This window comes from Miniopterus schreibersii, assembly GCF_964146895.1.
Source record: "Miniopterus schreibersii genome assembly, chromosome: 16".
Lineage (NCBI taxonomy): Eukaryota > Metazoa > Chordata > Mammalia > Chiroptera > Miniopteridae > Miniopterus > Miniopterus schreibersii.
This window is the reverse complement of record NC_138116.1, coordinates 8740166-8763362: the sequence shown is the minus strand read 5'-3', so window position 1 is coordinate 8763362 and position 23197 is coordinate 8740166. Positions and strand designations below refer to the sequence as shown.

At 45.4% G+C, this 23197-nt stretch overlaps 1 protein-coding gene across 6 annotated transcripts in view; it reads right to left on the bottom strand.

Annotated features, from left to right (window-relative positions):
* The window catches only part of PITPNC1 (phosphatidylinositol transfer protein cytoplasmic 1), a 190203-nt gene that overhangs the window by 3346 nt on the left and 163660 nt on the right, over positions 1-23197 (bottom strand). For 3 of the 6 annotated variants that reach the window (XM_081162712.1, XM_081162711.1, XM_081162714.1), the window contains 3 exons: positions 15207-15362; positions 11810-11873; positions 2638-2756 (listed from right to left, as the gene is read on the bottom strand). In XM_081162712.1, the coding sequence (XP_081018838.1) occupies positions 2638-2756; positions 11810-11873; positions 15207-15362 (339 nt within the window). The remainder of the gene's footprint in view (positions 1-2637; positions 2757-11809; positions 11874-15206; positions 15363-23197) is intronic. The other 3 variants (XM_081162710.1, XM_081162709.1, XM_081162713.1) reach the window with 1 other exon arrangement.

Below are 23197 nucleotides of genomic sequence, written 5' to 3'. Positions count from 1 at the left end.
GCTTCACGTACTCACACTGTAAACCTGCTTTTGCCCCTTTCTGATATATAGGTCACATAATATCGTATGACCAAACCAGAAATATTTATCAAAAAACAAAATCCTTAAGCAGATTTCCTGATTTCAGAGTTCCTGAAGCAATTACTAAATTTTCTGAAAGGGAAAGTTTTTACAAAAAGGAAATATAAAATGATGGCTGTGTTGGTATAATATAAAACTCAGAAGAGAACATGGAAAATCGTACCCGTGAACTTGCCACTTTTAAAAAAATACTAAGTCTAGTGAACAAGCTAAAAAAAGAGACGACGTTTTTTAAAAATGAGGTATTGCAAAATAAAAAAATGGAGACTCTCAGGAAATGTCAGCGAATTGGGGTCTGCTTCTGCTATAATAAATGGTCATCATCTTGGAGAAATCAGCCTTTCTGAAAATGTGCTCTACTCCATGCCTCCAGCAGAGGGCGGAAATCACCAGGAGTGGACAGAATTTGGATTTTACAGTCCCTCCAGGAGTCTCTGAGAAGTTCCCTTCCTGGAAGGCACCGAGACTGCTCGATAGAAAAGGAGGCTATTTCCTTACTGCCCTGGTCATGGGTGGTAATTTTGCAAAATTTCCATCTAATTTGTTCCTACTCGGCTTGATGATTTAAGTTTTACTGAGCACCCAGGTGGTTATTTGTGGTGCACAGCAGCCTCCGGATCTCAACTTTCATTACAATAGAGAAGAGACAATGGAAAAACAGTCTCCCGCTTGAAGGAATTCCACAGAATAAGGGAAATGTCGTAAGCATTCAAAATAACCACTCTGGCCCTACCGGGCGTGGCTCAGCAGCTGAGCATTGACCTAGGATCCAGGAGATCGGGGTTCAATTCCTGGTCAGGGTACATGCCCAGGTTGCGGGCTCGATCCCCAGTCGGGGGTGTGCAGGCGGCAGCCGATCAATGACTCTCTCATCATTGATGTTTCTATCTCTCTCTCTCCCCCTCCTTTCCTCTCTCTGAAATCAATAAAGATATGTTTAAAAAAAAAGAAACACCAAAAAAACAAAATAACCACTCTGAAGAGATAGGCATTATCTTTTGCTGACGTCATGGGAACGCCTGTGAGTTGTAGCCAGAGAATGCTCGGGCTTTCCCATGGGGAGAACCAGTCTAGGTACCACCAACCACCTGGTAAACTGATCTTCTACCACCAGTAATCACAGTAAAATGAAAAGAAAACCAAGCAAAGAGCCTAAGCTGAGAGCTGTAAGAACTCAGAATGAGACAAGCACTGTGCTTTGTGTCTCTTGGACGCGTGGTGTCTCCCACTTTCCTCTGGCTTCCTTTGTCTAGCCACCCTGACAGTGAGGAGCTTTCAGACAGCGGCTGAGGGGGAACCAGTGTCTAACATTCCTAAAAGAAAAGGTAACTGAAAGTGATGAAAATCCAAGGACAGTTTCCTTAAGGAGCATTTCTAACTTTAGAACGGAGAGAGAGGGAGAGGGAAGTCCTATTAGGAGTTGGTCTGTGCAGAGAGAGGATCAGAAGATCACCTGGGCTAAATCTTGTGAGAAGGGTTTTCTGCAAGTACAATCACCGCATGCAAAACGGGGAGGAAGAGTTAGGGCCATTTCACCCTCAAGGGCAGACACGTGCACCCAATAAGCAGCCTCGCAGGGCACATTCCAAAGGCATGCTCTGAAAACTTAGCTAAAGATTTCCAAAGTGCAACCAACAGGTCTTCACAATTCCAAAGCATCCCTTTACAACAACAGCCACCTCTCAGCCTCCTAGAACTAAAACATCAATTTCTTAAAAATTGAATTAGTGTACTATTTTGGGTCATGCGGGCTCAAGCTGGCACCCAGAGATCACAGCTCTGGACAAAGGTATGTATCAATGACTCAGTGATTACATTTTTCTTTGTCATCGGTATCTCCTCTTCATTAGCATGAACATAATGATATTTAGTACAAGGGGTCAATGGGGGAAAAAAAGGACATTTGTAATACTTCCAACAATAAAGATAAATGTTAAAAAAAATACTGGCAAACACTCTACAGTCAGCTCTCAATTTCCAAAGTGCCCAGGGACTAATCCGAGGCTCCCTGGGTACAGTCCCTGCTCACACCTTCACTGCACAGCCAGTGCGTATGAACCGACTGCAGACCCACCTTGACATTAGCTTAGTAAAAAGGAACCGACTGGGTAGAACAGCTATAAAGAGCCATAGAAAGCATCTCAAAGCAAATGTAAGGAAACCTAAGAGACCAGAAGGGTCAGAAGCCTTCCCTTGAATGAATAATGAGTGTTTCTAAAAGTTACTGGCACGATGGCCTAGCGTTCATGACACCTGCTTTTACCCGTTTTTTGGCACAGGCCAGGCCACTCACTAGTGCGACAAAATGTTTCCACTCTCCGTGTGTTCTTGGCCTTATGACCGGCAAGACCTGCAAGTCAAGAGGCTTTAAAGGATTGAAATGTCTGGAAGCAAGAGGTGACACTGTCCAGTTTGGACCCTGCTCAGCCCCTGGGCGACGGCGCTTTCTGTGGAAGTCCGAGAATGGAGCGTTGGCCGTCTTTCACAGATCAGCTGATGTGTACGTTGGGTAAAGGGGGGGTGGGGGGCGCGACATGTTTTAAAAATTCTACATACACTTGTCTGGGCATGGTTCTCTATGTCATCCACAGTGGAGGAATGCTGATTGCAAACTTTTATGTTGGTCTGTTCATGCATGTTTTTCTCGTATTCCCGGACATCATCCATTGTCATATCTGAAAGAAGGTCGAGACGTCGGCAACTTCCGTTATTAAATGCAAACGTTCAATGGGGAGACTTTAGGGAAAGACGGGAGCTTAGCGGAAGCCAAGAGAGGTTTCAGAAGCAGGGACTCGCTAACTTTATAAAGAGCAAACCATAAAGTTAGCTAAACCAGCCAAAGGGGGGAGTAAGTCCGAGGAAGTGAAGTCAGAGGCAGTCTTAGGACAGAGAAGAGTGGAAATTATTTAGGGGGAACTCTTACAAAGTGAGCTAAGTGGGTGCAGGGTGAGCACGTGGGCAGCGCCATAGCCTGAGATCTCCTAAAGCAGAGTTAGAAGATCCCTGCAGGGACGGGCTCAGGTGTGCCTGGTTTAATACTTACCTTCCACATAGCTTCCAAATAGAGTCGTGATTTAAGTCAGTGCATTGGACGAGAGAAAGGACACTTTCATTGCTATTATGGGAGACATGACGTAGGAGGCAGAGGAATGGTGGTCAGGGGTACAGGTGAGATTGGGTACAATGCTCACACACAGGTGTGTTTCTGCAGAGGACACGTGGTGTCAGAGTGCAGGTCTAACAGCGTGAAGGTGGCTGGCACTACTCACACCCACACTAGTCTATAAATAAAACGGAACGTGACATTATGATTTTGGGTCCGAGCCCGCAGGTTTTCAGTATTTCAGGAAAACAATCTGTTAATCCGATGGTTCTCAACCGGGGGGTGGTTTCGTGACATTTTTGATGGTCACGACCGGGATGCTACCCTTCCTCCAACGAAGAATTACTACCTGGTCCCACTGTTCATGGTGCTGAGGTTGAGAAACACTGTCCTAATCCAACTGATAAAAACCGTAAACATAGAACCTGTCCAGTTTCAGTAAGTGCATAAAAATAACAATTAGCCTCACTTTAAATACTTTTATTTTATTGCCCACCCCCACCCTACTCCTTGGTTATTTTACTACATTTTATCAACAATTGTCCCAGATGGGCATTCTTCTGTTGCTCTCTCGGCAGAATTTAACTTCATGCCTCTTTACCATAAAGGTATGCTGAGCGATCGGTTAATTGAACACCCTGATCACTAATTACCTTGGGGGTTTAGAGCGGGTACTCACAGCTGGGATTGTTTCTTAGGTGTTTTCTGCATCGTGTGGTTTGGTGTCATTTTATATCAATCCACGTGTGTGTGCCATGTGAGATTCTCTTTATTTCCAAGGGCAGACTTGCCTGAAGTTTATAATTTAATTCAGCGTGGTCTGGGGCTAAGGTGGAGGGTGGCTCTAAACCTAGACCTGGGCTATGTTCTTTAGCGGATGATCCCTGCCACCCCCCCACGCCCAGAAACGGTCAGTCAAGAATGCTGTCCATAGCAATGTAAGTATCAAGAGTGCTAAGCAGCAGTCTGGCCAAGCAAAGAGCAAGCTTTTCTTTTAGAAAATTGAGGTGACTGGAAGCAATAAAGAGATGCTGCTTTGTGATTAGAACAAATGCACCTTAGTTAGCAATAACAACACATTCCTTCAATACAATCACATTAATTTCAATGGCTGTTTATCAAAGTTTCTTAAACACAAATATACCTGGAATGAATGCTTAGGTCATTTTAAGCTCAATGTTTAAAACTTAAAGAAATTTCTCTGTATTTATGTTCACTAGACACTTTCTCTCCTCCCACTCACAAAGGCATTTTAGTTTCTTTGTTCTAGTAAATTCCAACACAAATCATTCTTTGGCTTTAATTAGCTCACTGTTAAGAGAGGGGCTTAAACTGTGTGACTATGTGCTTTCAAGGATATATCAATTTTATGGATGTGATGAAAGATTTAATAACAAAGATACTCATTACAGCCTTGTTCATAACAGTGAAAAATTGAAAACAACCCAGGGGGCTGATAGTACTATGCAAACACAAATACTGTAGAAAAATATTTAACACCATAGAGAAATGTCCTTGGTATATTGTTAAATAAAAAATAGGAGGTAAAAAATTATGCATATTATGTGAAATCATTTTTGTCAGGACAGCAGTATATACATTTAAAAAAGACAAAGTATATACATTTCAAAATGTTAACCGTGATTGTTTCGAGGGGTTGGAATTATAGGTAATTAACATTTTCTTCATTCTGCTTATCAATATTCTCCACATTTTCTACATCAAATACACACTATTTGTGTAAGAAAGAAAAAAAGACCATCATTAAAAAAATATATATTATTTCTGGTCCTTAGGGGCTTGACTCAGTGGTTGATCGTTGACCTAGGATCCAGGAGATCGCGGTTCGAGGCCCGGTCAGGGGGCTCCATCCCCAGCAGGGGGCGTGCAGGAGGCAGCCGGTCAATGACTCTCATCGTTGATGTTTCTCTCTCTCCCTTCCTCTCTAAAATTCAATAAAAAAATCTTAAAAAAAAAAAAAAAAAGTGCACACTTCCAGTGAGGTGGTTCCCTAAAAGACGATGATAATTTGGTCCCTGCTGATGTGGAAGTGAAGGATGTTTGCCTAAATCCTGAGCTCCCTCCACACACCGCACACGCTTATGGAAACAAAGTAGACATTGTCAGTATTCCTTAGTAATTTATGGAGAGCCTAATCAAGTGAAAATGTATGTTCCTGCTCAGGTTATCTGGTAAAATGTATTATGTCTTGCTTCTGCAAAGTATATTACCTTGAAATCTATATGTGAATCAATTTTCTAGTAAATTCAATTACATGTGCCCAAGGACTGGTTATCCTCTCGGAGAAGATTCATCTTCATTACCGATTGATTTTCAATGATCGGTGATGTCTAACCATTTAGGTTGGGATCTCTTTGTTTTCAGCAAGCGAATGCTTACGTGTGTCAGAGCAACTCTTAATTAAAAGAAGCCTATGTCAATTATTTTGCAAGTAAACTGGAAAAAAAAAAAAATCACCCCTTAAATTTGTAGATTTAAAAGGTCGTAATTTACTTTTCTTAAATAAAGGTGTCTTGAACAAGTACTACTGGGCTAAGAGCCCAACTTAAGAGCATAGGAACTATCGCGGTATTTCTTCTAAGAAAGGCGCATCCTAGTATCTCTGACACTTGGCTGTCAGAGGTTGACGGACAGAAGCAGCACTGGGAAGTACTCTGGGGTACAGATGCCCCGTCATTGCATTTCAGTGGGGCAAGATTTCCTTTCTCTGCCCTCTTGTGAGGTCATTTCTTTCCTTCTCTTACCCTCCTTCAGGTGAGGGCAGAGCAGAGCCCGTCCCCTAGCCCACCCTGTGGAGGTCACACCCCAGGGGGCCTGAGTAGGACCCCCTGTGCCAGGTGACTGGGCGGAGACTGGGCCCTCCTCCTCTACCATCAGCCCGGCTTCATCAAAGCAGCGCTGGGCCCCGGGGGTTTGTTAACTGGTGGATCTTCTTTGGTTTCCTAAACCATGAACTGAAGGCTCTCAGTAAGGGCAAAGTCTACCTCAGCTTTATGAGTCTTAGTGCACTTCGACCATTTTCTACTTTTCAAAAAATAAAATGTGGGTTCTAATTATTATCTAATGAATCGCTCAAGTAATGCATGAATTATGTTTCACAGAAATAATTCAAGTAGTATTGGACTACAGAGAAAAGAGTTTAACTCCTTTTACCTCCCCCACAAATCTCATTCCTTTTGGAAACACAGGGTACCTACTATTAAAGAGTTTGAGGCACAGGTTGCCCGATTTGAAAAAAAAAAAATCACATGTATGTTACTACACACACATGCACGGTCTCATTTATTTTCACACTTATGGAATCATAGTACAGCATACGATACTATACTACACTATACTATATACTATACTACAGGTTGATGGACAGAAGCGGCACTGGGAAGTATTCTGGGGTATAGATACCCCCTCATTGCATTTCAGCACGATTACTATACAAGTATACTATACTATACATTATACTATACTATACTATACTATATACTATACTATACTATACTATATTATATACTATACTGTACTATATATTATACTATATACTGTCCTATACATATTGCTCCAGCTTGCCTTTTCCACTAATGGAAAACACACACATTTCCATACCAGTCCCAAAGAACTGCCTCATTACTCTAAGCTGCTGGGCACAGTGTGGGTTCACAACTGACTCAAGCATATTCTTGTGAACGGACATTTACACTGAGCCTAATGTTTAGCTTTTATAAACAACACTGCACCAAACAGCTTTGCACCTATACTCATGAGCACGTGGGCCGCGCTCCTTAAGAAAGAACTTCTAGACGTGGAGTGGCTGGGTCATAGGTTATTTGTACTTACCATTTTCGTAAAAACTGTTAATTTGTTCTTCCACCTATCCAGAACGAAACGTTGTCACTCCCTTAAATTATCGCTATCGGACGGGCAAAGTCGTACCCTTCTGTTGTTTTCATTACATTTCTTGTGATTAGTAGTGAGGTTACTGGTCATTTGAGTTTCTCTTTCTACTGTTCCTGTACTTTACCTTTTTTCTACTGAGTTGTTGGTTTCTGATTTGTAGGACCTCTTTATATATTATAGATACTCGTCCTCTGTTAGCTGCATAGACTGCAAGTATCTTCTCCTAGCCTTTCAACTTTGTTTATGGTGGCGATTTTCCTTCCGTCATTTTAGTGTTAAAGAAGGCGGGCCGATTTCACAGGAAGTGGAGGTAAGGTCATATATTTGAAAGGCCTTTAGGACAGGAGCCAGGTGAACACACAGAGAAACTACAAATGACAGGGAACAAAACGTCTGCAAGCAAGAATTTTCCTACATTGTACTGGACCATTGCAGCAATTAAAAATTTTTAAAGAGCCTGGCCGGGCGTGGCTCAGTGGTTAAGCATCGAGCTAGGATCCAGGCGATCAGGGTTCAATTCCCGGTTAGGGCAAATGCCCGGGGTTGCAGGCTGCAGCCGATCAATGACTCTCTCATCATTGATGTTTCTATCTCTCTCCCTCTCCTTTCCTCTCTCTGAAATCAATAACGATATATTAAAAAAAAAAATTTTTTTTAAAGAGTCTTACAACTCTAACTCAATAACCTGTCCAGTGACACATTGTGTTATATTTCCTTCTAGAAATATTTTCTCTCCACTTCCAGGCTTCTCAGCCTAAACAGAAGTCATTTTTTTCTTGCTTTAAATAGAACTGCAAGTCTTGAAACAACAGCTGGGTTGGGTTTGGGGTGGGGCACGAGGGGGGTGGCTCCAGTGATGGGGCATGAGGGGGGTGGCTCCAGTGATCATGAATTAGATTGGATGCTCCTTCGGCTCCACCAAAATGATGGCTGTCCTTTGGGAAGTACCTTATTTAAACCTTCAAACATGATTGTAAGTTCAATAGTTTGTTATAAATAGCTAAGGGTGGCTACACTTTTTTTGCAGTGTAAGTAGCCAATTCTCAAAGCTTGGTGCTTACCCTTTCATGTAATTGAGACCACTAACATTAGAATTATAATCTACAGTTGTGATTTTTTCCTACAGTTCTTAATTTGAGGAAGTGGAGGGCAGGTCACAGATCCCTTTGATAAGCGGATGGAAAGTTAAGGGTTCTCTCCCCAGGGAAACGAACATAAGCACGCACACATAAAATGTTGCGTAAGAGCCATGGCACTCAAGTTCATGTGAGGCCGTTGGAAAATGCTGGCCTGGTGAACCCAACCAGCTAATGCTCCCTAAGCATGCCTCTTTCTCTACCTGAGCTTGCTTCTCATTGTTGGGCTTGCTCTAGGGACTCCCGGATGATTTCTAAGTCATTGTCACAAGGTGGTTTCATCTATACCAGTCAGAACTACCACCCATATTTTTTTGGAAGGGTGAGGATTTCCAAGATGTTCCATGAGGGTTCACTCCATCACAGCCTCCCTCTGGCAATCCTGTGCTCCTCTCTCAAAATACTGCCAGACTGTGATGCAAAACCATGCTTTTGTGAAGCGGGGCTGCCTATTTTTATAGCCCGCGCCCCCACCTTCTGAAATGTGTTGTTGTTGCTTCTCTGACTAGTGTTCTAGTCACGCAGGAGACACCCAAGGCTCATGGATAAAGCCCAATCAAGCTTTTGAAAGACAAACTCAGCTCCTCCAACAGTGGAAATGGTTCCATTTTACCATGAACATGAGCTGAATAACATCTGTTTCGGGAAATAGTTAAAAGCTGAGACTTGGAAAAGATACAAAATTAAAATCCTTGGGCAAGAAAAGATCACCATCGTCTATGATGTCCCCCCCTTTTTTTTTTGACTCTTAATTAAGCACCGGAGGCGGTGAGTCTAACTAGGGAGAAAGACACCCGGGGAAGCCATTGCATTAGGGCGTACAGTTTGTGCGCAGTACGAACACTCAGCCCAGGAGGTGAATGGAGCTAAAATTCGGCCCCAAGCTGACAGCACCTGCTGAATCTGCCTTAAGGGGGGCGCCCTTTTCTAATTCTCACAAGGCACCAGTTTGGCAGTTGGCCCTGAGGACACCTACCATTCTTCAGTCTAGCCTGTTTGCTCTGAATTAAACTGTCCTTCCTGGAGATCTAATCTGGTTTGCAGTCCACATTATGCGCCGGGTGTTCTTAAACTTTATCGAACATCAGAATCATCTGCAGGGCTTATTAACACATGGATTGCTGGCCTATACCCCAGTGTACCTGATTCTGCAGGTTTGGGGCGGGGCCTGAGAATCTGAATTTCTAACAAGTGACCAGGGGATGCTGATGTTGCTGGTCCAGGGACTTCACTTTGAGAAACCAGGCTATAAGCTACAGGCAAGAGTTGCTTTTTATTTGTTTGTTTTTACTTTGGACCTTTTCCATGTTCACTAACGACAGCCTCCCTGAGGCTATATAGACCAAAGGAAAACAAGCAACTTCAGGTACCCAAAACTGAAGTGCTACCCTGGCAGACATTTGGCTTCTGTACCAGGGATGCACCCATTTACCCGAAAGGTCCCCCAGCATTACCCTGAATAAGGGGCTGAGAAGACGCTCTGCAGGCAGGGCCGTTTCCATCCATTTGAATCGAGCGTCTGCGTCTGGGTAATGAAGGAGCCACTGTTTTGTCCGCAAGCAGCTCAGCCCGGGGGTGATGCCAGCAGTAACTTACATGATGGGTGGGGTGGTTCTCAGACCCCTTGGTGAGTGAAAAGGCGGCTTGTTTTAGTTGGGGCTAGGACTGTGGATACAGGGGGTGGAGGCCTTCTCCGGGGAGCACAAGGCGCCCTGGCGGTCTACATCCACTAAACCACATGCTGTTTTCTGCACTCAGATTCAGAAAAGGCTTTTTGTCAGCCGGCTCCTCAAGTTCTGTCTCCACCTAACCCATCTAAAGTAAACAGGTAGGTGTTCTCTGTGAGGTCTCTAGGACCGGAGACATCCCATTTCCTTTGATGCATTACTCTAGCGCTGGGCCCCTGTAATAGTCTGAGATTTTTCTTTTCTTTTTTTTTATATTAAAAGTAAAGTCTCTCCCTTTACCTCAGGCTTGGCTTAACAAGCCGGTCCCCACCCTCCATACTCCAGAAGGCCGCTTACCAGAAGCCCACCCACAATTTTTTCTCCTTCTATAGCCTGTCTCTACTCACACCCTCTTTCCTGATGGACAAGCTTGCAGTGTTCTGTCCTCTGAACCAGGACCCTGGTACCCTGTGTGATGCTGTGTTTCCTTAAAAGTCCGCTCTGGCATCCTGGCACTGGAGAGAAGTCTATTAATGTGCCCCGTGTCTTCTCGGTCCTCAAGGTAGCAGATGTTTGGCCCTTCAGGTCCCCCTTCACTTGCTAAGCTTCTAATCAGTTTGAGCCTATTATTTTTTGAATATCCTTTTGATCCCCCCTTAATGTGGGTTGTAAGGAAACATGAGCTTGGAGGAATCCAAGTTGGGCAGACCAGTTCTTTTTTAACTTTTGCTGGGGTCTGTGCTCCCTCTAAGAATCTGAGAAAAGTTCCCCAGAAAAATACAACCAAAAAGACTGGTTTAATGACCAGGGGAAGTAATAACAGGAGCCTTTCCCTCCGCCTGCCTCACAAGAAACAATCACAGATAGGTCTTAGGGAGACACCGTGACCATGTGCTGAGCCAGATGAGCAGCATCCTGGGAGGGGGGTGTTAAGGGAGGTGGTGATCTTTCAAAAGAGTCTCTTCTACGAAGATGCAGAGCTGGGAAAAACTGCAAAAAATAAAAAGCCCGAGGCCTACAGAACCATGTTTCTAAATAAATAAATAAATAAAATGTGGCTTAGCAACAGCTAACAACATTACTGACAATCACTGTCTTTTGCCCATTCAGTCCAACCTGTCCTGTCACTTAAAATTTGATAATTTCTGTTCTGAAGAGGAAGGGAACTGGTGGAACAATGACAGAAAAGCACCAGAATGCAATCGTGCTCACACTCAGAACAAATCCAGTGTGACTTAGGGTAAGGCCAGGGAGAAGGGCACCTCCTTGGATAATCAGATCTAACCCAAACCACCAGCTGGGCGAGTTTGTTTCTATTTATAGTCAAGGACACTAGCGTCTGACGACTGATCCTGGGACTGCTGAGGGTTCCCATGGACAAAACGATAGTGCTGAGGAACTGGGAAGGGTGGTCCATCCACTGTGGGATGAGGCAAATGTTTTCATTTACTGGAAATGTGCAGAACTTCAATAGTTTTGGGGGCACCCAGACCTCTGCCCTGGAATTCTCACCGAGTCCTTGTTTTGGGTGAGGGAGTGAATCAAAGGATGGCTTTCACTCGGTATGACGTTGGAGACGGCTTTGATCTTGAAGTCTGGCATAAATTAGGATGAGACTGAAACCCACCCAACGGCGTATGATGGAGTCCTGTATGCACGTCAAGTAAGCAGGCATCAAACACACTGAGGCCCTATTTCCTCGAGAGCTAAGTGCTGTCGTTCTTTCTGATCAAGCTTCTATCATTACACTTTCCCTCATTATGTTCCGTGAGCTGTGCTATTTCCAGTCCAGGAGGCAGGAGCCCTGCCTTTGTTGTCTCTCTAGGTAGCGTCTGAAGCCAGATGGACTGCAAGCCCAAGTCAACACGTTATGAAACTGTCCTACGGGTTATTCGGGGAAGTAGACTTACCATACCACTCATCAACCCACGCAAAAGCCTGTCTGTGTCCAATCAGCAGAATGTCTCGGACCACCTGGAAGAGTAAAAGGAGGTAGAAATAATACCACGTTTGATGAAAACTACCTGGAGAATAGATTGTTCCCAGTTCTAGGAATCCTGGCAATGGGAAATTTCTCCATCCCTCCGTCCCTAAGGGGTGACAATTGTAGCTGACGTGCACAGATATTGTACTTGCTCACCCTCAGCCCTTCCCATGTCCTTGGTGTAAATTAATGTCCCTCTTACGTGGAAGTCGGGCTGGAGGTGTGTACACACCAATGAGAACAACTTGGCAGTCACACGGCAAGGACTGCAATGACACTCCAGACTAATCACCTTGAGGTTTTTCTCTCTGTTTATCTTTACCTAAAACAAGCTCTACCTTTCATGTGCAGAAGGGTGTGTCTTGCTGGCGCCAGGAGGTCATACACGTTAGAAATCAAGAGCTTTTCTGGGCAGCAAGTAACTTATAAGAGCACTCAACACTCTTTCTTCTCTTATGAAATATCTTAAATCTTGGTTAATTTTCTTTAAATAAGTGAAGGTGTGGGACACAAGATGAGTAAATGTCTTTCTAGGTTTGACTTTCATGTAATACAAGGGGGGTGGGGTGGGAAGCAAGTGTAGTCAACTATCATCGAAAGAGATGAAATGAGAGACCTGAACTAGAACAGAACGTAATGACGATGATAAGCCTGACTGGAGACAAAAGGAATGACACTGTTTCTGATGGTGACACGTAATGGCAACAGTAGATGAAGAAAAATAATAGATACATAGTCTGCCTGCATGCAGCCTGTCCATGTGCTTTTATTTCACCGTATTCTTTTTTTGTCCCCCATAAATACGCCTTTTTATGTTTATTGGACGCTCACGCTCTCCTTCCAACATCCCTTTCTTACTGCCCAACAAATCCAGCAATTGTCAAAAAACCTCTCTCGTGGAAGGTTCGAGCACGTTTCAGTAAGTGAAGGATTTTAATTTTGGTGAATTTGCAGAAACAAGGGAAGCATTTATAACAAAGTGTTTATTATTCCAGCCTCTGCCTATCTAGTGAGGCTTAAGGAGGAAACATATCATGAAAGTAAGAAACACAAAGCCGAACACACTTGAGTGCCGAGTGTGTCGAATTCATGGAAATCAAAAGAACAGCATCGAGGCATCGGTAAATAGACCCTGTTACGTTAAGCACAACACAGCTGTCTGCTTGGAAACAGGAACTCAAGGATGTGCTAATAACTCGCTTTCAAACGTTCCTTCCCCTCAACTGTGAAAGGATTCTTAAAAAACAAAAGTGTTGAAAGGCCCCCATGCCAACGCTGGCCTCAGACACTCATTAGCGACGCCCGCGCCAGGGCAGGTGTGTTCTGGGGCGCCGATGACACTTCATTCTATTTGGAAACGGGCAACGGCGATGCCTACGCGAGAGTGTGATTCTTACAGGTGTTTTAAAGAAATAGGTCCTCAAAACTAGCCAGAATCACCTGGGAGAAAAGAAACACAAGGAGCCCTGTGGCAATCTAAATATGCTCTGTGAGAGGAGGGAATAATAAAATGCACTATGGTAGTGGCCTTAGGAAAAGATCATTTTCGGGGGGGGGGGGGGAAGAAGGGGGGATGTTGTAGGAAGTCAAGGAAGTTACAGCCTGAGGGAAAGACACAGAGCTGAGGCTGCAAAATATTTACTCAGAGCCCTGACTGTCTTCCTGCTTAATAACTGGGACACAGCTGGACAGCAGGAGGTCCCGGAACTTGATTTCTAGGTGTTTCGCTCGGCTCCCACCTCTGGTTGGGCAGAGTGAATTCTGGGGCTCAGCAGATCGGCACACTTCTCTGTCTCAAATTTGTTCCAGAGTCTGCTATTATCATGAACCCAAGGTCAGTCTACTCCTTGGAAGTAAATTCAAGATTTAAACATTTTTATTGTCCATTGGACCCCCTATTTTATTGTCAATTGTCCCCCGTAGACAAATCCATCTAAGTAACAAAAAGCTCAGCACATTAAGGTTAAATTCCAATGCCTCCAAAAGAATTCAAGAAAGCTATTTTTTTAAATCAGCTTTTAAGTGGAAAAATAAACAGATATCCAGCCTATCTGGAATGCGGAGACAACGTGGGCAGTATTTATTTTTATGGAAATGGAAGGAGTTACAAAGGCCAATGCTCAACACGCATTTCCTATTTTTTCCCCCCATAAGGGCAGGGGTCATGTTAGAAACCCCTAACAAACCTAAATCATTAGCAAGGGAATTCCTGCAATAAAGTTAATGAGCTTAGCCAAAGTGGGCACAGAATTGAAATCTGTGTTTTGAGGTTGTTCACAATTCTTTGTTGACAGAATTATTACATGAGCAGAAATTCTGCGGTGCACCATCTAATGGGACTCCTGGGATTTCTTGTTCTGTCTCTTGGGGTGTCCTCTACCTTAGGGGGTCTACATTTGAGGACCTTTAAGGTGATAATTATCCTTGGGGACTGCACGCGCAGGTAAACCCTGTGCCTCTGCCTGGCACCCAAGTACCAAGTACAAGCACCCATGCCTGGAACATCTAGCCCAATGCCAAAGGGAGGTGTATGTTTGTTTGTTTTTAATTTTATTTTTCAATTAAAGTTTGCATTCAACATTATTCTGTACTAGTTTCAGATGTAAAGCATGGTGATTAGGCAATCACACACTTTATAAAGTGTTCTCCCTGATATTTCCAGTACCCACTTGGCACCATCCATCATTACTACAATATCATTAACTACATTCCCTAGGCTGTGCTTTCATCCCACGACTGTTTTGTAACCACCAAGCTGTACTCAATCCCCTTCACCCAGCTCCCCAACCATCAGCCTGATCTCTGCGTCTGTGAGTCTGTTTCTATTTTGTTCATTGATTTATTTTGTTCTTTAGATTCCACATATAAGTGAAATCATATGGTATTTGTCTTTCTCTCTCTGGCTTATTTTGCTTTAGTGTAATACCCTCTCGGTCCATCCATGTGGCTGCAAATGGTAAGATTTTACTCCTTTTTTTATGGCTGAATAATATTCCATGGTTTATGTCTGTGCCACAGCTTTAGTGCCCACTTGTCTACTGATGGGCACTTGGGTTGCTTCCACATGGGGGAAGTATGCTTTGAACACCCAGCTTCCTGAATATACACGCACAACAGACATGGAGGTACAGAGTAGGAGATGATGTAAAACATCTATCACGGAAGAAAATTCAACCTGTCTGTAAAATGCATTTTCATGAAAATAGGGTTGTCCAGATGTAGTTAGCTGGTGTTGGCTCGGCACCTGTGCATCATTTACTCCAGCTCACCATAGAGGTAGCTACATTGTCTGCAGCTCGGGAACTGCTCTTTTGTTCACTTACCTTGTGTACAAATTGTTCCACTCTGGTCTGAAGCCCCCAGACCTCGAACTTCACAGTCACCAGCTTGTAGGAACACATGATGGGCTGATGACTGTCTCTCCAGCCTTCCCGTAACTGTCCCCGTCCTGTCTTCTCCGACTTGAAGTGTTTAGGGTCCTGGAAACAATATACCAAAGAAATGGTAACTTAAAAGGTCAACCGTCATTTATATGAAAGGCCACACCGTGTAATTCCATTTACATGAAATATCCAGAATAGGCAAATATATGGAGAGAGGAAGTAGATTAGTGGCCTAAGGCTAAGGGACGGGCATGGTATAGGGAATAACTGCTAAGGGAACAAAGTTTCTTCTGGGGGTGATAAAAATGTTTTAAAATTAGATTTAAGGTGATGGTTCAAAACTTGGTAAGTGTGCTAAAAACCACTGAGCTGAACACTTTAAATGGGAGAGCTCTCTGGTATGTAAATTATGTATCAATAAAACTGTGGAAGATACATAAAAGCAATAAAAATGTTATATGCTACCTCAGTAGGATTTTTCAGTGTGTGCACCAGCTCTGGGTTTGCAGATATTCCTGCATACATTAATATCATGACGGTCATTATCCTAAGCGCATGTTTACTGAAGGTGCGCTGTGAGCACAGGACAGAGGCGGGTATTTACCTTACGCTCTCCCTCCACCTGATTTCTTTGTCCTGAGGAGGGTGAAAGGGCATCAGCTGTGTGTGTGGCCTGGAGGGTGGTCTGTGTGTGGTCGCAGAGAACTTCCCTCCACACAGAAAACAGACTCAACTCTACTTTTGGATACCTCTGTTCCCTGACCTGCCTCCAGGGTCCCTTCTAACTTGCATCAGTTGCAGGAAAATGGTGGGCCTGGTGATCTTAAGCGTGGGTGGCATTTTCGAATCTTTGGTGAGAACTCTGCCATGCTGTATTTTTATCACCTGAAACAACCTGGAAACTGCCACTGAAATTATATGCACGGGCCTGGAAAGATTACGATAATTTCATAACATGAGAGCGCCATTAAGCACGGGGTCTGGCCCATAGCAAGCACTCCACTAATGTAAACCTCGACTGCACTTCCCAACCCTACAGTCCAGGGCAGGGACAGCCATGCTTTCCCAAGGCGCCCTGCAGTTTGTAGTAAATCTGATGGTTAAGGCCATGGGACCCATTCCTGCCTGCCCTGCGTTTCTATACCACGTGCAACCATTCAGGTCAGGAGATGGATCACCAGGGAGACTGTGGTAGATGATCTCCAAAGACAGGAGCCATCTATTCCTTTCCGCACTCGGCTCCTCTCATCAACAGGTGGAGGCCACCTGCCCTCCCCTGGAATCCAGCCTGGCCTTTGCCTTGCTCTGACCAATGCAACATGGCAGAAGAGACACTGTGTTGATTCAGGTTGTGCTAATGTCCACTCCATACTTCTTGAGGATAAAGCAAGACCCTGCAATATCAGACGTGGAACGCTGGTGGGTCGCATTGCCAAAGCAGCCAAGAACTGCGGGGCCTCGGGGCAAATTTCAGTTCTGAGTGAGACGGGAAAGGTACTGCCTGCCCCGAAGACGAGGCAGGCGCTTAAATCTGGGTGTGGTTCCTTATCGCTCCGCAGAATTATGAAGTTACATCAAGGTATCGCCAAATAAGGTTTTAGGAAAAGGCTAGATAGAAATGAGACGTGCACTGTATTTTTAGATGCAGAATAGGATTTTTAAGATGGAAGTGATAATTTAGTTTCACATCCTCGATTTTATGCAGAAGGGAGCTGAGGCCTGAGGGAAATGAAATATTTTGCCTCAAAACCACACGCGCTTGGTAACAGGTCGGGGACTAGAATCCCAGCCTCTCCTAATTCTAGCCCAATGTTCTTTCCACTACATTTACTTTTAATACTAAACAGGGAGAGGGTGTTTTTGTTAGAGCCAGATGCCAAAGAAGCAATTAACAGTTGGGCTTTTTACGGCAACAGTGTGCTGATTTTTTGCAAGTCTGGAGTCCTATCTGCAGCTGCTGATTTCATCTAGGAAATCTCAGACGTGGCCACAATTAGGAATTCACTTTCAAAGAGCTGAAGGGCGGTAAGGGGGAAGGACTGACCAGAGAGATCCTTTAATCAAAATTCAGGATCAGAAATGAACATCCAACTGAATGCCTTTGAATTAAGATGGGGGGGGGGAATCTAACCCTTGGGTCTTACCTGAAATATTCTGGTTGCAAACTTGTCTCCTTTTTCCCATTCAGAGCCCATCGCCCCTAATCCTGGCCCCCACCCCCCAACCCCAATACCCATTCCTCTTGAAATAATTTTCAACTCCCACTGTCCCACTTGAATTTGTGAGCATAAATATCTAAATTGTCCATTTGCATATCCGTGGACCTTCCTTATAACCTTAAAATTTTTATTTTCATTTTTAAAATATATGGTTTGTGTATCTACAGCTATTACAATATCTTAGTCCTGATTCAAACTCTGTCATATCACTTACAAACATTATAAAAGAACCGGGTTGTTTCACATTTTAAACTTCCATTTCCAGGTTTCCTTATTTTAAAATGAGGTTTATAAACCTCCACCTTTATCTCTGATGCTACAAATCCCCTGGACCTTCCCATACTTTGGTTTCAGGGTTTGGCTTATTTTAAAAGGACATAAAGTTTGACGTTAGTGTGACCAAGAGATTATACATCTTCAACCTCCTGGATCCCAGCCCAGTGTAATCAGAAAATATGATGTAAGTTCTCTGCAGTGGGGTGCAGGTGACTCCCTAAAAGATATGTTCCAGTTCTCAACGCCAGTAACTACGGGTGTGATTTTATTTGGGAAAAAAGGTCTTTGCGGATGTAATGAAGCTAAGGATCTCGAAATGAGATCACCCTAGATTAAGAGTGTGGGCCGTGCCCTGCCGGGTGTGGCTCAGCGGTTGAGCATCAACCCAGGATCCAGGAGATCGAGGTTCGATTCCCGGTCAGGGCACATGCCCGGGTTGCGGGCTCGATCCCCAGTCAGGGGCGTGCAGGAGGCAGCCGATCAATGACTCTCTCATCATTGATGTTTCTCTCTCTCCTTCCTCTCTGAAATCAATAAAGATAAATTTAAAATAAAAAGAGTGCAAGCCGTAAGTCCAATGACAAGTATCTTTATCAGAAACAGAAACGGAGAAGATAACACAGAGAAGAGGCCCCATGACGCTGGAGACAGACTGAAGCTATACAGCCACAAACCAAGGAGAGCTCCTGGAGGCCCCTGAAGCTGGAAGAGGCGAGAATGGTTTCTCTTCTAGAGCGCTCACCTTGATTTGGGGCTTCTGGCCTCCAGAACCGCGAGAGAAACTGCTGGGGGTGAGGGTCAAGGCTGGCCCTCCACCCCTGTGCTTGTCACGTAACTGGTCTTGGTGGGGTCCCCAAGTGACCTGAATGCACAGCCAAGATTAAGCCACTGCTCCAAGATACAATATCATCTCAGGGCTGCCTGACTCCTGGACCTGGACTCCCAAACCTTACACCCTGTGGACAGGAACGGTCCCACCTGAAATGCTGGTACCATCTGCCGGAGGAGAGCCAGTCTCCTCATCTGCAGGAGGGTGTCAGTGCTGACTCCCTTGTGCGGCTGCTGCAAGGCTTCAACTGGGTAACGTAGGCAAAGTCCCCGGTCCAGCACCCAACAGAGGATGTGTGATAGACAGGAGACATCCCAGGGAGATAAGAAGCATCCTCTAGAGATACTGTAAAGCAATTTCCTCAAATCTCATTAAGCCCCTCAAAAGTAGGCAGCGGGAATGTCCGAAGAGCTGCAGGATGGTTATTACTTTGTTGTTATCCTGTGGTCGAGTGAACAGAAAAATGCCGATGAGTGCAACAGAAACAAGACCGCCAACCATTACTCAGGTGTCCCTGTGCCAGGGAAGGGCTGGTGGGCACTCCCATTTCCCAGGAACTGTCGCCTGCTAGTGTCTGTGAGAACGGCGGCAGAAGAAATCCCAAGAGAAGGTTTTTTTTTTTTAACGCTCACCCAAGGATATTTTTTCCATTGCTTTTCAGAGAGAGAGGGAGGGAGGGAGAGGGAAAGACAGAAACACCGACATGAGAGAGACACATCGACTGGTTGCTTCCCGCACACACCCCGACCGGGGCTGGGAATTGAGCCTGCAACCAGGTATAGGCCCTTGGCCAGAATCAAACCTGGGATCCTATAGTCTGCCGGCCAACACTCTAACCACTGAACAAAACAGGCTAGGGCCCGAGAGGAGTTTTTGCTTTTTGGACGCTATGACTAGGTTCTGGGCCAAGGACAAGGGACAGTCTCCAGCCTCAGGACCAATTCCTTCCTCTCTGTCTCACGTTTCCATGGCAGGTTCCAAGATGACGAAGCAGGGAGCAGAGCAGATTGCCCTACCGCAGGCTGCTCCCTTAAGGATTTCACTGGGGCTCTGTAGCCACAGGGGGGCACGCGCAGGAGCCAAGGTGGACACTTCCCTGGTGGGTGAACACACTGGGTGGCTACCTCCCTATAGCACGATGGGTCAGTCTTGAAGTCAGACAGGTTCTGAGCATCGTAGGGGTTTCTTAAGAGCTTTCCTCTTGAAGGGTCAAGAGCTACACACTGACAAGTGCAATCCTTTGCTTCCAAAAGCCTTCCTTCTACGCAAGGGTGGGTGTCTTTCCCTTATTGGGGAAACAGTATTCAGTTGCTAGGGCTGCAGTAACCAAGTACAACCAAAGGGGTGTCTCAAACAACAGAAATTTATTGTCTCACCCGTCTGGAGCCTCCCAGTCTGAGATCAAGGTGTGGGCAGGGCTGGCGCCCTCTGAGGGTAATAAATAATTTATTTCTTGCCTCTGCTAGGATCAGGTGCTTTGGTTTGCTGGGAGTTTTGGCATTCCTTGGCTTATAGATGCACACGTCATATGGTGTTTCCTCTGTGCATGCCTACATCTTTGTCTAAATTTCTCCCTTTTATCAGGACACCAGTCATTCTGGATAAGGGCCCTCTCGACCTCATTTTAATTCGATTACCCCTGTAAAGACCCACTTTCCAAATAAGGTCACACTCTCAGGTACTGGGGGTCGTGAGGTGCTGAGCCCCACACTCTGCAGCTGTAGCTGGGTCCCCGGGGCGATGCGGAATTCTCTGAAAGCCATGCTCTTGCCTCCAGAGCTCTGCCCAGCAGCTGGCTGGCTGGGCATACGCCAGGCTACAAGTTTTCCTGGCTGGGGGCTTCTAAATTCATCCACAATGAGAGCTCTGGCTCCAGATCCTGCTGCTGCTCCCCAGGCTCCGGCAGATGGCACAATGGACCTTTGCAGTCAAAGCCCATCTGCATGGAGGAAGGTGAGCTGGTACCAGGGCTGTCTCCCTGTGGGCAGATGGACCTCGCTGGCCACTCTTCTGCATGGGACATCTTTAGGAGGCTTTCTCTCTTCAAGGTCAGGCATGCCTCCCGGCCTCATCCGTCCCGTATGGACAAAGCAGAACAAAGGCTACACTGCGGCTTCTTCCTTAGTGTGCCCAGGTGCAACTGTCCCCGAGTTGGTTAGAGTCAGTCTCACACCTGGGAGGTGGGAGCAGGAGCCCCCGGGAGATCCTGGACATGAAGCGATATTGGTAGCCGATTTTCATTGAGATACAAAGTCTCTGTGATTAATTACACTTTTGATTTGAACCACAAAGGACCCTATCCAACAGGGGCTTGCCCTGCTAATTGAAATGAGAAGTTTTTGATAAATGTTAAATGGAAAAGAGCTAGGTAGTAACAGGCTAGGAATGGCTACATTATGTAACTATAATGTTCAAACAACACACGTCAGCTCCGGCCCCCCCCCCCCCCCCCCCCGGCATCTGGAACTTTTCTGGAAGACTCCAAGATGTTGTGGATATTATTTTCTCATAGCCCTCCAAAGGATGGCTGTTTCAACCATGTAAAATTTAGCCCTGACTTCAGACCAAGATTTCTTGAACTCAAATCCATAAAAATCAAGGAACTTTCAAAGAAGCTAGTCCCAACGGACCACACACTAAAGGATCCCATTCATATAAAATGTCCAAAACAGAGAAATCTACAGAGACAGAAAACTGAGTGGTTGCCTAGGGCTGGGGCGAGGTGGCTTGTGGAGTAAAAGCGTAGGGGGGTGAGAGCTAAAGCATTCAGGGTTTCCTTTCAGGGTGAGGGACATGTTTTAAATCTGACCGTGATGATGGCCGCACATATCTGTGAATACACTAAAATCCACTGAATTCTACACTTCAAATGGGTGACCTGTATGGTATGTGAATTATACCTCAATAATGCTGTTTAAAAAACACACACAAACAGAACTAAAGAGCTTTCAGAGTGTGCTTGAGAACTGACCTAAAACTTGACTTAAAAGGTCAACTGCTATGCATCAGCTTAAAAAAACACCACCACCAACCTAAATGCAAACTGCAGCCAGAAGCAGCCAATTCTTGCTTTGTTAGCAGTTCATACCTAAAGTGCTATTTTTTCAAGCACTGGCTCTTGGCACCGGAGTGCACCATGAACACGGAGTGACTCGGGCTACTGCTCTGCAGTGCCCCTCTTAAAGAGCTCGACGCATAAGTGCGTCTGACACATAGAAAGGCAGGCAAGAAGGTGGCTGTGGTGGGGGACTGCTTCGCGCATGTTCCGAGCCCTTCTTGGTTATAATTCAGGGCCAGAAAAACCCACAACTCTGTACTTGGGGAAGAGGGAGCAAGGTGAGAATGGAAAATCTGAGTACACCCCACAAGATAAGTTAATAGTCAGCAGTCTTGAGCTCTGAGGGTGACCACTGAGAAGATTAAATCGAGAGAACCCCAAGAGAGGTGGTCAGAAGACAGTGATGGGAGGAACAAGTGATCATCCTAGCCGGTGCTCGTGAGATGCTTGCTTTGTTCCAGAGCCTGTGCTGGGAACCCCGGTCAGTTAGAAGTGTAGGTGGGCTAGGACTTGTGACTGCCATCCACAGTGGCAGTCTTGTGGGACGGTCTTGTGGGACTGAGCTCTTAACTTGGGGGATCTGATGCTGTCTCCAGGTCGGCAGTGTCAGAACTAAATCGTTGGAATTTCAGAGGGAAAGGGGTGGGGAGTGGGAAGAGATTAATTGAAGAACTTATATGCATATATGCATGGCCCATGGACGGGCAATAGATCAGTGAGGGCCTGGGGAGGGGGTGGGAGTGGGGTGAAGGGGTCAGTGGGGGGGAAAAAGGGGACATCTGTAATACTTTCAACAATAAAGATAATTTTTAAAAAAAGAATTAAATTGTTGGACATCCAGCTAGTGTCAGGGAATTCGGGATTCGGTTGGCATCAGAGAAAACACCCCAGAATTCTCCTCATAACAAACCTATAAGCTACATTGCCCAGCCCCCTTGCAGACTCACCCTCTTCCTCAGCCCCTGCCAGGGGCACCTTCCACAGTCCCTCCTTCAGATAGCTGCAGGTGGGCAGCAGGCGCCGATCTCTATGTTCCCCTACAAACCGGTGGGGCCACCTTGCAGTCTTGCAGGATGGTGGCAATGAGGGCGGCCTACACATTCCCAGCTCAACAAATAGCTCTTATGCAGACATCCTAATTTCTGTAACTGACTCTGTTCGAATACTCCCTTCACAGGGCTTTGGGATTAGGCAAGAAGTGTACCTCTGATGACTGTGAGAATGTCCCTCCCCAATCTCTAAATAAAGACCAAGAAGGGGGGAGCGATGGATGCTGGGAGCCACGGGGATGGGCCATCTGGGTTGGCCCCAGGGAGCACCTGGCCATAGGAGACCAGCAGCTAGCTGCCTGCGGAATGTGGCGTCCTAACTCCTTTGTCCCCAGCTTTGGGCCCGGTTCCCAATTCCAGAGCAACGAGAGGCGGCTCCCTAACATCCTGTTATGTAATGCTAACCTGTTCCTTTTGGCAGTGACAGATACGACTGTAATTTTAAGATAACTTCCAAACCAGGAAGGTGAGTGTATGGCAGTGAGAGGCCAGGCACCAGC